General features: G+C 40.2%; 1 protein-coding gene across 1 annotated transcript; it reads left to right on the top strand.

Moving 5' to 3' along the window:
* Window positions 1-2,290: 2,290 nt before the first annotated feature.
* On the top strand, window positions 2,291-13,660 carry top1a (DNA topoisomerase Ia). Its single transcript, XM_030051827.1, has 21 exons — window positions 2,291-2,427; window positions 2,922-2,946; window positions 5,586-5,682; window positions 5,953-6,073; window positions 6,431-6,483; window positions 6,586-6,678; window positions 7,140-7,221; window positions 7,473-7,564; window positions 7,706-7,821; window positions 7,961-8,082; window positions 8,201-8,323; window positions 8,664-8,851; window positions 8,951-9,095; window positions 9,851-9,994; window positions 10,195-10,380; window positions 10,473-10,541; window positions 10,880-10,994; window positions 11,244-11,371; window positions 11,865-11,959; window positions 12,056-12,205; window positions 12,307-13,660. The coding sequence occupies exons 1-21, from the start codon at window positions 2,395-2,397 to the stop codon at window positions 12,407-12,409; spliced, it is 2,280 nt and encodes a 759-aa protein (XP_029907687.1). The 5' UTR covers window positions 2,291-2,394; the 3' UTR covers window positions 12,410-13,660.
* The last annotated feature ends 173 nt before the right edge of the window (window positions 13,661-13,833 follow it).

A 13,833-nucleotide genomic window follows, 5' to 3' on the forward strand; every position in this document is an offset into this window, starting at 1 on the left:
GTTAAGAAGGTGGCTTATGTTTACACCTCCAGTTGAAAACAGACATAACAGTGACATTTTGAAAAAGGCACCAGAGTTATGCCGCATTAAAACAAACCTATGAGATAAGCTAATATTTAATGATACCTGATTCCTTTGACAGTTTTCCTGCCTCTCCAAGCATCACAGATTAACATCAAACATCTGTCACAATACACACAGTCAAAGCTGCAAAATCCAAATTTGATTCACATTGTTTGCCTGCAGGAATCCAATATACTCTGTACGTGTTTGTACCATAGACATAAAACACGTGGCCATAACACAGAACCTACTATGCACATAACTCACTGGGTTCTTATATTTTAACAGCGATGCAGAAAGATCACATAGTTAAGTCTGCTGAGGCTATAGTAGCCTAAGGAGGCCTATTTAGGGTGTGCTCTTCATGCAGCACATGGAACAGAGCAGAAGCTAAAATGTATTTAAACAAATCCTGCTGAGTCTGGATAGAAAGTGGTTGAGCTGAGCAGTGACATTAAATAATTACAATGATTTAAAATAAGCCCTGAGTCCACATTTGTTTGAGGTTAATTTAAGGACCGAGTCGCCCTCTTGTGGACAAAAACGAAACAAAATCGTCAGTGTCCTTTGTTCAGATGCACCATGTGGAATGGATGACAGGAAGTTCACACAAGTGGATAGAGACCACAAAATGAGATATTTGCCTGATGAAAACGTGACATTACTTTAATGAGCTTAATGGATAGCAAGCAATTATGGCATTTGGTATATCAGGCAACATGTTCAAACGTGACAACACTGGATTCTCTGTAGCTGAAAGATACTGAATGAGGATGATAAGGTCACGATTCCCTCTGACATGGATATAAAGCAGTTTGACATGGAGCTCCTCATATTATATATCCACAGGTTGGTGCCTGCCCATCAGCCCACACAAATGTGTACATTCCCACTCACTCTGAGGGAGCGGTATGGAGGATAAGCAATGTTAACTAAAAAATTTTTGCAAATCTAGCACTGCCGGGTCCTCTGAACACAGGAGCCTGAAATATTTACAAAATATTTGCAAAACTGGACTATTTGCAAGATTTGCAACACAGTGTTGTGTCAAGAATACTACACTTGAAGTTCATGTGAAAGATCATTTCCTGTGAGTTCTCCCATTAACCAGTTTGTGTATTGCCATAATAACAATACACGTATTTGTCTTAGAGTCTAGGGGGTGTGTTTTTTCAGTATTATTGTATTGTAGTGTTTTGCTGTTATTATTATTATAATAATCCATGACCTAAACAATCGTAAAATGACAGCCCGCACCACTGTAGGGGCTGATACCATCAGAGGTGTAAGACCTACTTTTTGAGAAATGTCAGGTGGAGTTTCTCTTATTCCATGCCACACCTCTAGCTTTCAATTCACCATGGCACATGAGCTGGAACAATTTGCCATTGAGTTGATATGGGATAGGCCCGATGGCTCTCCTGTTACAAGGTTATTCACAGGAGACGGTAGGATAGACTACTGTCATACCAGTTACATGCCATAGATTCTGCAATCACAAAAAGCACACCATTCGTGGGCATGCAGCCAGAGGTATTAGCAGCTTGTTAAACAACTCTTAAGGCCAGCCATTTTCGCTGAACTCCAGTTGATTTGCATTGCCCCATTTAGATTTGCTCATGACGTCAGCAATTTGTGTTTTGATAGATCATGCCATTAAACCAAGAGGTATAATTTGATATGCTATTAGGGCTCACTCAATGACATGAGGGTAGTGAGGTGAAAAGAGCCAGAAAGTCAATATGAGTTCCACCGATTAGTGAGAACCAAAAGAAAAGTGTCTTTCTTAAGATGTTTAGACATAACTTTGCTCGGTAAATGTGGTGATGTGGGGTTAATTTGTGATCAGTAAAGCACATCTATATATGAATCCATGTCTCCTGTGTCCAAACAGTGGCATCTTTCATTTTTCAAACCTAATTCCCTGCAATTAAGAAGGAATTATATAACAGATGAGCAAATCACTCAGGGTTAGATGGAAGAAGGCCACAGCCAGTAGTAGGTCTGACATTCCCTCCATTTAAAAAAAGAAAAAAAAAACGGGACGATCAGCCTGGAGATAGGTTGTACCCACTGAAATATAATATAGGGCTGGTTGTACCTCTGTGTGTCCAACGTGGGCTGAGGAGCCAACACGTTTTGCAGGGAGGAGCTTCATCTCTTTTCACCAGCACATTTAAATCACTTGCGCATGCGCACTGGTATGTATTTAGGACTTCATCGCTTGCACAACTGTTTCTTTCTTCATTCTGCCTGCATTTCCTCGCCGGTGTTTTAACCTTACACGTTTCTCACTTTTTTTTAAACCCCCAATAAGACAAAGATAAAGAAATGAGTGGGGATCATTCCCACAACGACGACCGGGTAAAGTAAACCTCTTCCCTAGTGTCAACGCGAGTGGGCTTGAAATGAATTTTACACATTTATCCTTTACAAATGTTACTGTTGTATTTGCTTGGCTTGACAGGTTAGCTAACTGTTACTAGTGCTTGCTAGTGCGCGTTAGCCGAAGATGTTTGTTGCCTAATTACACATTTTTTATCATTAAAGACGACCTGACAAGTATAGTCGTATTTTTACTCTTAATGTTACGGATATGTGGCGCCTAGTTTCTAGGTTTACATGGCCACGCGTGTGCCCAATGACACAATGAAGTACATTTAAATTAGCCTTAGCTGTAGCCGACGTTAGCATTTAGCGTTAGCCGCTAAGCCATTTTGCCAGCCAGCGTAGCATCTATGCTAACCCACTTAGCCAGCAAGCTAAACTGTCGCCTTGCCATCCAGCAAGTTCAAAGTTACTTAGCCGGCTAGTTAGCTACTATAAAATCTAACATGCATCTCTCTTTGAATTTCCAGATTGACTGCGGCTCTCGGGTCAATGGTAAGTTGATGACACAGGGATCATACGCCAAAAAAGAGAACAATCTCAACCAAATTTCTGACGATGTCTTCACTATTCCATATTTAACGTTAGTTTTCAGTAGAGGACAGAAATGGCGTCCAGAGACTAAGTCCTCTGCCTCACTCACAAGCGCCTATTGTTCAAAAGGGAGGTCTCTAAAGAGCTTTTTCGCAATTTATTATCTCTATCCGACCGAATATTTACACACATCTGGAGGTGTTTTATCAGTTTATCAGATTGGATTTTCTGCTCGATTGGTTTTAACTGCCACATTTCCCGTCTGAAAGTGAGGGTTTGGGGGTTGAGGACTTAGTCTCTGCGCCATTTTCTTTTTCGGTCTAGCGGCCTGACTGTACTGAGGCAGGCTGAACACAGGCTATGAAGTGCAGATGGCTGTATGGAGGCGAAACACGGATCGACGGTGCTTTACCAAGATCCCATATGGTGACCATGAAGATAGTACATTTATATGCGATGTCTCAAACTGTAGTGTCCTTTTATTAAGCTTATTCTATCTTTGTTTGCCGGTGTTGCTTAAATACATTATCTTGTCTACATGATTGAGTGCAATATGTTGGATACTTAACATAGCTACAGGGAGTTTACATTCCTTCTTACTAGGGGAAAGGTTTGATTCAGGGGGCATGGTAGTCTTTTAGGTTTAATCCACATTTCTACACACCAGAAACACCACGTTTTTTTTTTTTTATTATTGATTTGCAAGTTATAAGTTAAATAGGGGGTGATGGATAAATGGGCCTTGGAGTAAAAGACGTGTTTCCCTTGTTATAGCCAGGATGTTTTAAGCTCTAGGCCTAACCTTGTTAATCACTATAAACATACAATACATTGCCCACACAAACAAAATTGCTTTGTTCTTTCTTTATATCTATTAAGTAGCTATTTGTTTATGACGTTAGGTCTTATTGTTTAGACCTTGTATGATGTCCAGCTGTAGACGTCTGCTCTTGGCTAGAGGAAGATGTGTAGTCCTCTCACAGGATAGTCGAGCATCCGGATATAGAGAACTATTGATTTGTGTTGTATTTACTTTTGTACCCATGTTCCTGTAAAATCATCATAGGAACTGTCAGCATCAAGGAAGCTGGTCTCCCGTTCAGTGTCAGAGTATATATAAGATTTGTCTTGTAGTATTAAAATGATGTTCATTTCCATAAGCCTGATAGGGGACTGTGCAGCATCATAGAAGTGCCAGAAGTTAAGCTGGACAATTTAGAAGAAAAAAAGAGAGAAAACAGCAGCTTCGCACAAGCACACTTGAATTAATTGCACCTTCCTGGGTTAAAATGCTGCTATTCCTTTTAGGGTTCAGTAATTTGAATCCTCACAATAAAGCATATTTGGCACATCATGTTGGCAAGCAATAATTAAACATCGAGCACAACTCAGTCTAAGTCACCTATGTTGTGTATCACACTCGTAGATGACACATTTGATCTGTTAGTGCTGAGTGATTCAGGGTAAAGGCCTAAATCCAACTTGGTTAGATTGATATGTTCACTGTTTTGTCTGTAGCATTATGATGGGGCAGAAAAAGGCCCCTGCAGTGAAATGTGTCTGGCAGTGATTTAGCCCAGATCTTGGAGAGTAGTGATGAACTGCTAGTGTTCAGCCCTGAAATGATTTAACCAAGGAGGATTTGTTCTTACTGTGATAAATATAATAATCAAGGAAAAGCTCCCAGTCTGGGGTTTTAGATTTTTTGTTGAACGGTGCTCACTGACCTATTTTTTTTTCCTATTCTGAATTAACATGTCTTTAAATTCTTACCGAGAAGTCATGGCAGGGGAGATTTTTTCCAGATTTTCAAAAAACTGGTTTTAATCAACCTTTGACCCTTCTTACTGTTAACTTGTACCCTGGGTGAAAAACCTCTAGCCTTCTGAAACATTTGAGATGACATGGGGCCGCAGTTCTTCGATGGTACAGTTTCTTTGGCTGTCAGCTCTGAGTTTAAAAGTACTTGTTCTGTTCCTCAGTTGCAAGAAACAACAGAGGCTTTGAAATGGCTGTGGTTAATGGCAGAGGGTGAAACTCTATTTTGTTCACTTGCATGTTACAACCTGTATACCATTTCATACACCCAAACAATGACTTACATGCCCATTTGGGCAATAGGGGGTGCTGTCCTACTATGCAATTGATGATCACCCTATACATGGCAGACGTAGGTTGTACTGCACACTTTTAACTTGACTTTTGTGTACTACTGCATAGTTTGACTTTTGAATAGGTGGATTTTATGAATCTCTCATTTTTCAGCAGAAGTCAGAGTATTGTCTTTATTTTGTTTCCTCCAAGTGGGCATCTTTACCATGGCTATGCCCAGACCACATTCACATCCAGTTGTGTGGAGTGCACTTTGTCCATCTTTAATCGGTAGTCGCTTGTTAATAGAATTCAATCTAGTGTCGCTTTACTTTTGTTTTTAAGCTGGGCTTTTTAAGAGGTAGATGATGATTGTGGAAAAGGGTTAATGCTGACATACCAATTTTTAACCTTTTGTTTAGTTGACTATCAAATTTTGTTCCTCCAAAGTTATATTTTTTCACATTTTTGAAGAATGTATAGCAGATTTTTTTTGTTTTTCTCCTAAGATTCTCACAAGCATAAGGACAAGTACAAGGACAAGGAACACAAACACAAGGACCACAAGAAGGATAAGGAACGAGAGAAATCAAAGCATGGCAGCAGGTATGACCAGGAGAGATGCCAGCTACTTCTTCATAGCTAGTTTCTGTTGTAATATACTGAGAAATACTTCATAAATCGCTGAGATTTTCCATATAGAAGGCAGAGACTGGTTTTATGACCGTAAATTTTGTTTGTTCCTCAATTGTGTGGTTTCTGACCAGAGTGCACAAGACTTGCCTCTTAAGTGTTGAGGTTACGTATTTCTGCATTGTACAGTTGAAGCTGAAACCTGAAACCTGTCTTGCTTTTTTATATTCCTCTTATCCACAGTGACCACAAGGACTCCTCTGACAAAAAACACAGAGACAAGGAGAGGGAAAAGATGAAGCACAAAGATGGCAGCACAGACAAACACAAGCACAAGGACAAAGAGAAGAGGAAGGAGGAGAAGGTGAATTACCATAAAGATACTACATAATAGACTACACTAAGCCAGTTCCTGTTGGTGTATAAAGCTTGATTGTTCATTGGAATTTAGTATACTAATACAGATAAATGACAGAGATGCTCAAGCAGCTGAAGCTTCAATACCACAGGTGACTGTTTTTAATATGGCCAAAATAGTGCCGAAAGGCAATAAAATAACTTGAATTCCAATTCCTCATCACAATAAATCGTGATCACAATATTTCAGTCAGCCATAACAGTGTAGCTCCACTATATTTTACAAAGAGCACAGCTATGAAGAATTATCATTTACAATTCCAGTTTTTCCATTCACAACACAATTCTTCTTTGACATTTTCAGATGAAGTCTATAGATGGCAAGATCAAAAAAGAAAAAGAGAATGGTTTTGCCAGGTAAGTCTGTATACCGACTGGACCCTATTTGAGCACTAGATTTAATAAACCAGCACATTTCAAATGAAGCCATGCCTGACTTGTGCTTGTTTTCTTTTGCAGTCCTCCACATATGAAGTCTGAGCCTGAGGATGACTTTTACCACTCTCCTAAACATGAGAAGTCTCTGAAGAGAGAACGCGATGATGATAATGAGTCAGTCACAAAATGATCCCATTAATTCTTCTTGCATTCTTGTGTTGTATTTGACCCGTATGAAGCACAGATAAAGCTGGATGTTAGTTTTCCTTTAAGCAAAAGAATACCTCAAGCAAAATTACTTGGCCACAAATGTCATTATTGTTTGATTATTTTAACTTATGTTTATTAAGACTAAAAAAATATGTGATAACAAATATTTAAGTTTTAATTTGACAAACCAGTCCAAATATCGGCATCATCATGTAATGTTCTTCAGTTTTCTGTCTAATGGGTAGTCTTGCTTCTTTAAATGGCCCCCTGACATTTTGGAACACTTCTATTTTTAACAGGAAGTGATTTTCAGCTGTCGACCGCACAAAATCTTCCAGTTTACCAAATGCTGTTGCAGAATCTTGTTTTAGGAGAGAGATTGAAAATGACCATTGCCTTAGGTAACACAGGGTGTTGTCTTTCAGCTCTGAATTCAAGCCTAAGAAAATAAAGACCGAGAATGATAAGAAGGCCAAAAAAAGGAAACAACAAGATGATGATGATGAGGTAAGGCCCAGAGCAGAATGTAAAGTTGGTCTTGGTTTTCATGTCTGCCTTCACTAAACACAACGAAAAAAGGTCTCTTGATTCTGTTCTCCTTTGTGTTGGGAAAAGCTCAAGAAGCGGGCACCTGAGGAATTGTGGAGGCTTGAGTTTCACCCCTTGTGTTGATACAGAACACATTTTGCCAGCCCAGTAGTGAAAGAGGTCCCATGTAGTTTCTCTTCTCTTTTTTTTTTTTTTTTTTTTTTTTAAAGGATATTAAGCCCAAAAAGACGAAAAACAAGAAAGGAGAAGTCACTGATGGAAAAAAGAAAGGAAAGAAAGAACCCGAAGAGAAGTGGAAATGGTGAGCACCAGTGTCCCCCAGCGCTATCATATCTACATGATGTGTAGAATATGGAAATAGTGTGTTACTTGGGGATCAAGTAATATCTTATTTCTTCAATCTGTTCCTTCTCACTCAACGGTTTTATGTGGCTGATTTCAGGTGGGAGGAGGAGAGATACACAGATGGCTCCAAATGGAGGTTTTTGGAGCACAAGGGGCCAGTGTTTGCACCACCTTATGAGCCCGTTCCCAGCAATGTCAAGTTCTACTATGATGGTGAGTTTATCTACTAATGGCCTGCTCCTACAGGATTATTTAGCTTGTGCTGCTCCCTTGCCTTTACAACAGTTAAAAATGCAAATGACTATGTGATGGCAGCATGAGATGTTCATGGTTGACTATTTTCAATTTTTAGGTAAGCATATGAGGCTCAGCCCACAAGCTGAAGAGGTTGCCACCTTCTTTGCCAAAATGTTGGACCATGACTACACCACCAAGGACATCTTCCGGAAAAACTTTTTCAAAGACTGGAGGAAGGTAGGGATGAATCGTTGGCCATGTTCACATCTGGCATTATCGTGTGACTCGAATGATTCAATCACAAGTGGACAGCTGAAAGTACGTCAGCTCACACCTGACCCGTCTGGTTCAACAGGAAATGACTTCAGAAGAAAAGGCCACGATCACAGACCTGAAGAAGTGTAACTTCGCTGAGATGAACGAATACTTCAAGGCACAGTCTGAGGCCAGGAAGGCTATGTCAAAGGAAGAAAAACTGGTGAGCCACACTGATCAGAGTGGGATGCTGATTCTGATCCTCGACTTATGTTGAACCAATACATTGGTTTGTCAAAACCGGGTTGTTAAGCCACACATTGGCCAGTTGGTGTTTTCCTCAGTTAATATTGTTGCAAATGTTTATTTCTGTGTTTATTGTGTAGTGGTTCAATTTTAAACTGCTATGTGTAGGCCCTTCTAATGTAGTGTTGTGATCAAAGATTTTTTTTAATATTCTGACAAAACATTTGCATTAAAACACCTGTACTGTCCTTAAAACTCACAAGTCAGATCCTGCCCCTAACAAGATTTGACACTTTTGTTTTTTTTTACCTCTGTAGAAAATCAAAGAAGAGAATGAGCGAATCCTACAGGAGTATGGCTTCTGCATCATGGACAACCACAAAGAGCGTATTGCTAACTTCCGCATTGAGCCCCCTGGCCTGTTCCGTGGCCGTGGCGACCATCCCAAAATGGGAATGCTGAAACGTCGTATCAGGCCTGAGGACATCATCATAAACTGCAGCAAGTGAGTGAAAGATTGTCAACATTGATGCACTGATGATTTTTATGACAATAATGCATGAGGATTACATGAGGATTTTTTTTTTATAAATGTGCCTCACAGAGACTCCAAGCACCCCAAGCCTCCCCCAGGTACCAAATGGAAGGAGGTTCGTCATGACAACAAGGTGACTTGGCTGGTGTCGTGGACGGAGAACATCCAAGGCTCTATCAAATACATCATGCTGAACCCCAGCTCTAGGATCAAGGTAGGTGGATGGAACTCATACTGCACTGTTGTAGGGTTTGTCCTCATTTAAAGTGGGTCTTTGGTCAAGACTTTCAAGATCAGCTGGAATGACATGAGACCTGTTCTGTCACTGAAATGAAGGTGAAAATAAAACAATATTTAGGTCTGTGTTCAGCATGACAACACTCATTTCTCACTTAAAAAATAGTTTATCAAGAAAAATCAGCCTTGGAAAATGAATTAAATGCTGTATCCAGTAATATGCATTAACTTTTTAAGGCCTTGAAGGTTGGTAAACCATTTCAAGAAATGCTTTGATAGTCAAAGCATTTCTTCCATGATACAAAAAGTGTCTAAATTTGATCCTGTTTACTTTAAAAATGAAACTGCAGCCCAGAGGAAAATACTAAATCTAGCCACTAATACCAGCAGTTTCCATTTTTAGCCAGGCAAGCAGCACAATGGGAAGTCCTGCCTACACCTACACACCAGTGAGGATACACTCACTGCTGTTAATTCTGCTGGGCGATTTTAGGCTTGCTTTATTTACTTGTACCCTCTTGCACATTGTACCAAAAAATTGTTTTATTTTCCACTTCAGTGATTAAGGAAATGACTCTTGTGCTCGACGGTTTCTCATATGCCAGGAAAACCATGCACCGTGCCACTGTCTAGTATTCGTAATCAGTGTGCACATATTTCACATAAATAAAACACACTCTTAGTAGCTAGTTATCCCCGTCTCATCTTCATTTGTGATGTTTGCCTTCGTAGGGAGAGAAGGATTGGCAGAAGTATGAGACAGCCCGCAGACTAAAGTCTTGTGTGGATCGTCTGAGGGCCCAGTACCGTGACGACTGGAAGTCCAAAGAGATGAGGATCCGACAGAGGGCTGTGGCACTCTACTTCATTGACAAGGTGAGGTGGACACTGCAGTCGTCATTGGCACTTTCCTTACACTTGATGGCCCGACCTTTGGGTGTTTTTTAATGTAGTGTAATTGCTTTTTAACAATGACTAGCTTGCCATTGAGGTTTAGAGGGTGCTGAAGCGTTGCTTCCTGCGTGGGTAATGTTCCTCTAAGCCGGTTTTAATCCAGCTGTCCTGATGTGCACTAGCTGGCTCTGAGAGCGGGTAATGAAAAGGAGGAAGGAGAGACTGCGGACACCGTGGGCTGCTGCTCGCTCAGAGTTGAACACATCAAGCTCTACCCAGAGAAGGATGGTCAGGAGTATGTGGTGGAGTTTGACTTCCTGGGTAAAGACTCAATCCGCTACTACAACAAAGTCCCTGTGGAGAAGAGGGTAAGGGCACCTACGTCACCATAAAGCAGTGTTATTAGTCACTGCCACTGTTGTTTTTGAGCACTTCTCAGTTTCCTGTCTCTCTCTTGCAGGTATACAAGAATCTTCAGTTGTTCATGGAGAACAAAGAGCCTGATGATGACCTGTTTGACCGTCTGAATGTAAGCACCGTATATCCCATCAACAGTCTTGTTTCCATCAGGGCTTTTCTCTGTGTTTTGCCGTATCGAATAAAAAATGCTTGATGGAAATAATGAGTCAAGCAAAATGTGCAAAATTCACAGTGGAAACACATTTGTCAAATGTAGAAAATGAGCATAGGATTGAATCACATTTGTTTCTTAATGTTAGTTGTGATATGTACAAAAAGCGTGGCAGTAGCAGATGGGAAACAGCATTGCAGTTTAAATAGCAGAGTATTTTTGGGTGAATAGAGACTCAGCAAATACTCGTAACATTCACTTTTCTTGTTTAATGACCATCTTCATTGGTTCTCCAGACCTCCATTCTGAACAAGCATCTTCAGGAGCTGATGGACGGTCTGACGGCCAAAGTTTTCCGTACCTATAATGCCTCGATCACCCTGCAGCAGCAGCTGAAGGAGCTCACCAGTCGTAAGTCTCTGCTTTTCTTAACCTCGAGCAGATGCAGGCTCTAACACAGCTATCTCCCAAGCAAGAGGGTTTCATTATGAAACGAGAGCTGCAGGATGTTACAATTTGTCTTTGTACTTTTTTTGTATTTATAGTAGATCTTTCCCTATTGTGTGGAAGTCTAAGTTGTGTTATCTGCCCTTTTTTTTCCCAAAAAGAGCGAGAGAATGGCATGCATAAAACTAATCATACACAACTCCTGTTTTGCAGCGGATGAAAACATTCCAGCCAAGATCTTGTCCTACAACAGGGCTAACAGAGCTGTGGCCATCCTGTGCAACCATCAGAGGGCTCCACCCAAAACCTTTGAGAAGTCTATGCAGAACCTGCAGACTAAGGTGAGTGTTCAAAGCTGTTCAAAAGGTTTCAGTAAAATGCTGTCTAGAAAGAAGTAGGCAAAATGGCTGCCATGCTGGAGAGGGTAAATTGTTTCCCATTTTTGTTTGCAATGACAACTTGAGATATTTATGATCCTCTTTTTTTTGTCACTGCAGATGCAAAATAATTTAATTATATATCAAACATTGTTAAATAATACAATTCAACTGACATATCCAGTGTTTCAAGAGTATTGATTGGAAATGTATTAGAAAAGGTTGTACTGGCCTCGGTGTTAAACAAGATTCCTCTAGGCTCTTCAAGATAGTATAGAAACAAGGCCTTGAAAGATTTTATAATAAATGGCCTTAAAGTACTATTTTAAATGTATAGCAGCAGAATTAATCAAGCCTCTGTGGACATCTGTGTACCCTGTTTATTTCATATTGCTATATCAGTATAATTATAAATAAATCTTTACATCCTCAAGACTAACACCATCATTTCTCTCAGATTGATGCTAAAAAGGACCAGCTTTCTGATGCCAGAAGAGAACTGAAGAGCGCCAAGGCTGATGCCAAAGTACGGAGAGATGAGAAATCCAAAAAGTAAGTTGCTGTGAAGATTTGGTGTGAGTGTGTTGTGATTTCCCTGGTTCCCTGCAAAGAGCTGGTTTAATAACCCTGTATTGCTGTCTTCCTTAGAGCTGTGGAGACCAAGAAGAAGGCCGTTCAGAGGATAGAGGAGCAGCTGATGAAGCTGGAGGTGCAGGCGACTGATCGTGAGGAGAACAAGCAAATTGCCCTCGGCACTTCCAAGCTCAACTACCTGGACCCTCGCATCTCTGTGGCTTGGTAAGAAGATATTAACACTCCTAACACTTAGGTTTACCTTCATAGTAGCGCTGTTGCTGTAGCACTCACGCTTTTTTGTTCTGTCTGGTTCTGTGTCCTAGGTGTAAGAAGTGGGGGATTCCCATCGAGAAGATCTATAACAAAACCCAGCGTGAAAAGTTTGCTTGGGCTATTGACATGGCAGACGAAGACTTTGAATTCTAAATCCAAGTTTGTGGTTTTAACTATGATACTTTTCATTTTAACGGATACTTGTTTTTAGCTTAACTGAATTTCACCCGATCGCCAGACCTGACAAGGAATTGTGGAGAGTTTGAGCTGAAAAAAGAATGGCAACGACAGGGTAAGGTGAGATGTTGAAGCCATTATGAAGTGGCAGGAGGGCATTGTGGTTAGTCTGAGCATCTGATCTGAGATCAGGCAACACGGCTGAACTATATACCCACAACTTGAGCGTCAAGGCGTTAGTCCCAGTAATTGGAAGACCTTTTCACCTTTGGCTCTCCCTCCTTAGGGGACAAGACCTGGCGATGCCTGAACTTTGAACTCTGTGGTCCTATAGCTACTGTATTCAGCAAAAAAAATGCTTTGTGTATCATTTTATTATTGTTCACTCACTCTGTATTTTAGCCCTCCCATGTATTATTAATGAATTCTATATTTTGATAGAGAAAGTTAAATCAAAAGAATTCCTTAAATACACCCACGCGCCTTTTGATGAAATGTGAGTTGTGTGTGCGTGTGTGTTCGGGGGGTCGGGGAGGGGGGCATTGAAGCTGTGTGTTTGGGTGAAAATTTTAAACTGGACTGTGTTGAATTGTATAACATGAAAGAGGATGATGCTTGGACAGGCAAGGGGAGGAAATACTGCAACCATGTCAATATTTACAACCAAGCAGAATGTGAATATGTTATTTTACAGCCTCTATCAGGGACTTCTTTTTCAGTGTAAATGTGAACCAATCATTTTTTTACCCTTTGGGTTGCCAGCATCCTCTGCCTCTTTCTGCATAGCCCTGTCTACATCTGATTTTAACTTAATTATTTTAACAATTGTTCCAAAAGAAAAACTCCCTTATCTGTTACTTGAAGATAATGCTGTTTTAATGTATTTTAAGTCAGTAAATGGAAAAGTGTTTTTCTTCCCCGAAGGGGTATGTGAGGGATATCAACTTTGCCAAAAAAAATCACCAATCTGTTACAATTTTGGGCAGGTTTTTAATCGTGTATAGGTTGAGGACAAAGACGCATAACATTTAATGTGAATTATGAATTAATCTTATTCCACTTTGTTCCACTTGTATGACAGGAGAGTTGATGTAAGTAGCTGTAAAATCAACGTCCTATTCCTGTTTTACAGCCTTTTGTCATAGCCTTCGATCATGTTTCATTTTTTGTTTTGAGTTTTATGCTCATTGTAGGTTGAAAATGAATAAAACCCTACAACTCAACATAATGGATATCTGTTTTTGTACACATTGTAATTCATTGTTCATATTAGAGCTTGTGTGTTTTGTTTTGTTTTTTCATAATCATGGTTGGAGAACTAATTATGCAGTAGACTGGTGTGTTCCTGAGGTTAAAAACACAGCCCCTCTGCCTGAGCGGAGGCCCCTGAGAAACACAGC

Source organism: Myripristis murdjan, chromosome 5 (genome assembly GCF_902150065.1).
Source record: "Myripristis murdjan chromosome 5, fMyrMur1.1, whole genome shotgun sequence".
Classification (NCBI taxonomy): domain Eukaryota; kingdom Metazoa; phylum Chordata; class Actinopteri; order Holocentriformes; family Holocentridae; genus Myripristis; species Myripristis murdjan.

Excerpts from the sequence above, each read along its gene's own strand:
- top1a (XM_030051827.1), top strand. The coding sequence starts at position 2,395 with ATGAGTGGGGATCATTCCCACAACGACGACCGG. Across the intron at positions 7,222-7,472 it reads AACAAGATGATGATGATGAG|GATATTAAGCCCAAAAAGAC; the intron begins GTAAGGCCCAGA and ends TTTTTTTTAAAG. Across the intron at positions 7,565-7,705 it reads CCCGAAGAGAAGTGGAAATG|GTGGGAGGAGGAGAGATACA; the intron begins GTGAGCACCAGT and ends GGCTGATTTCAG.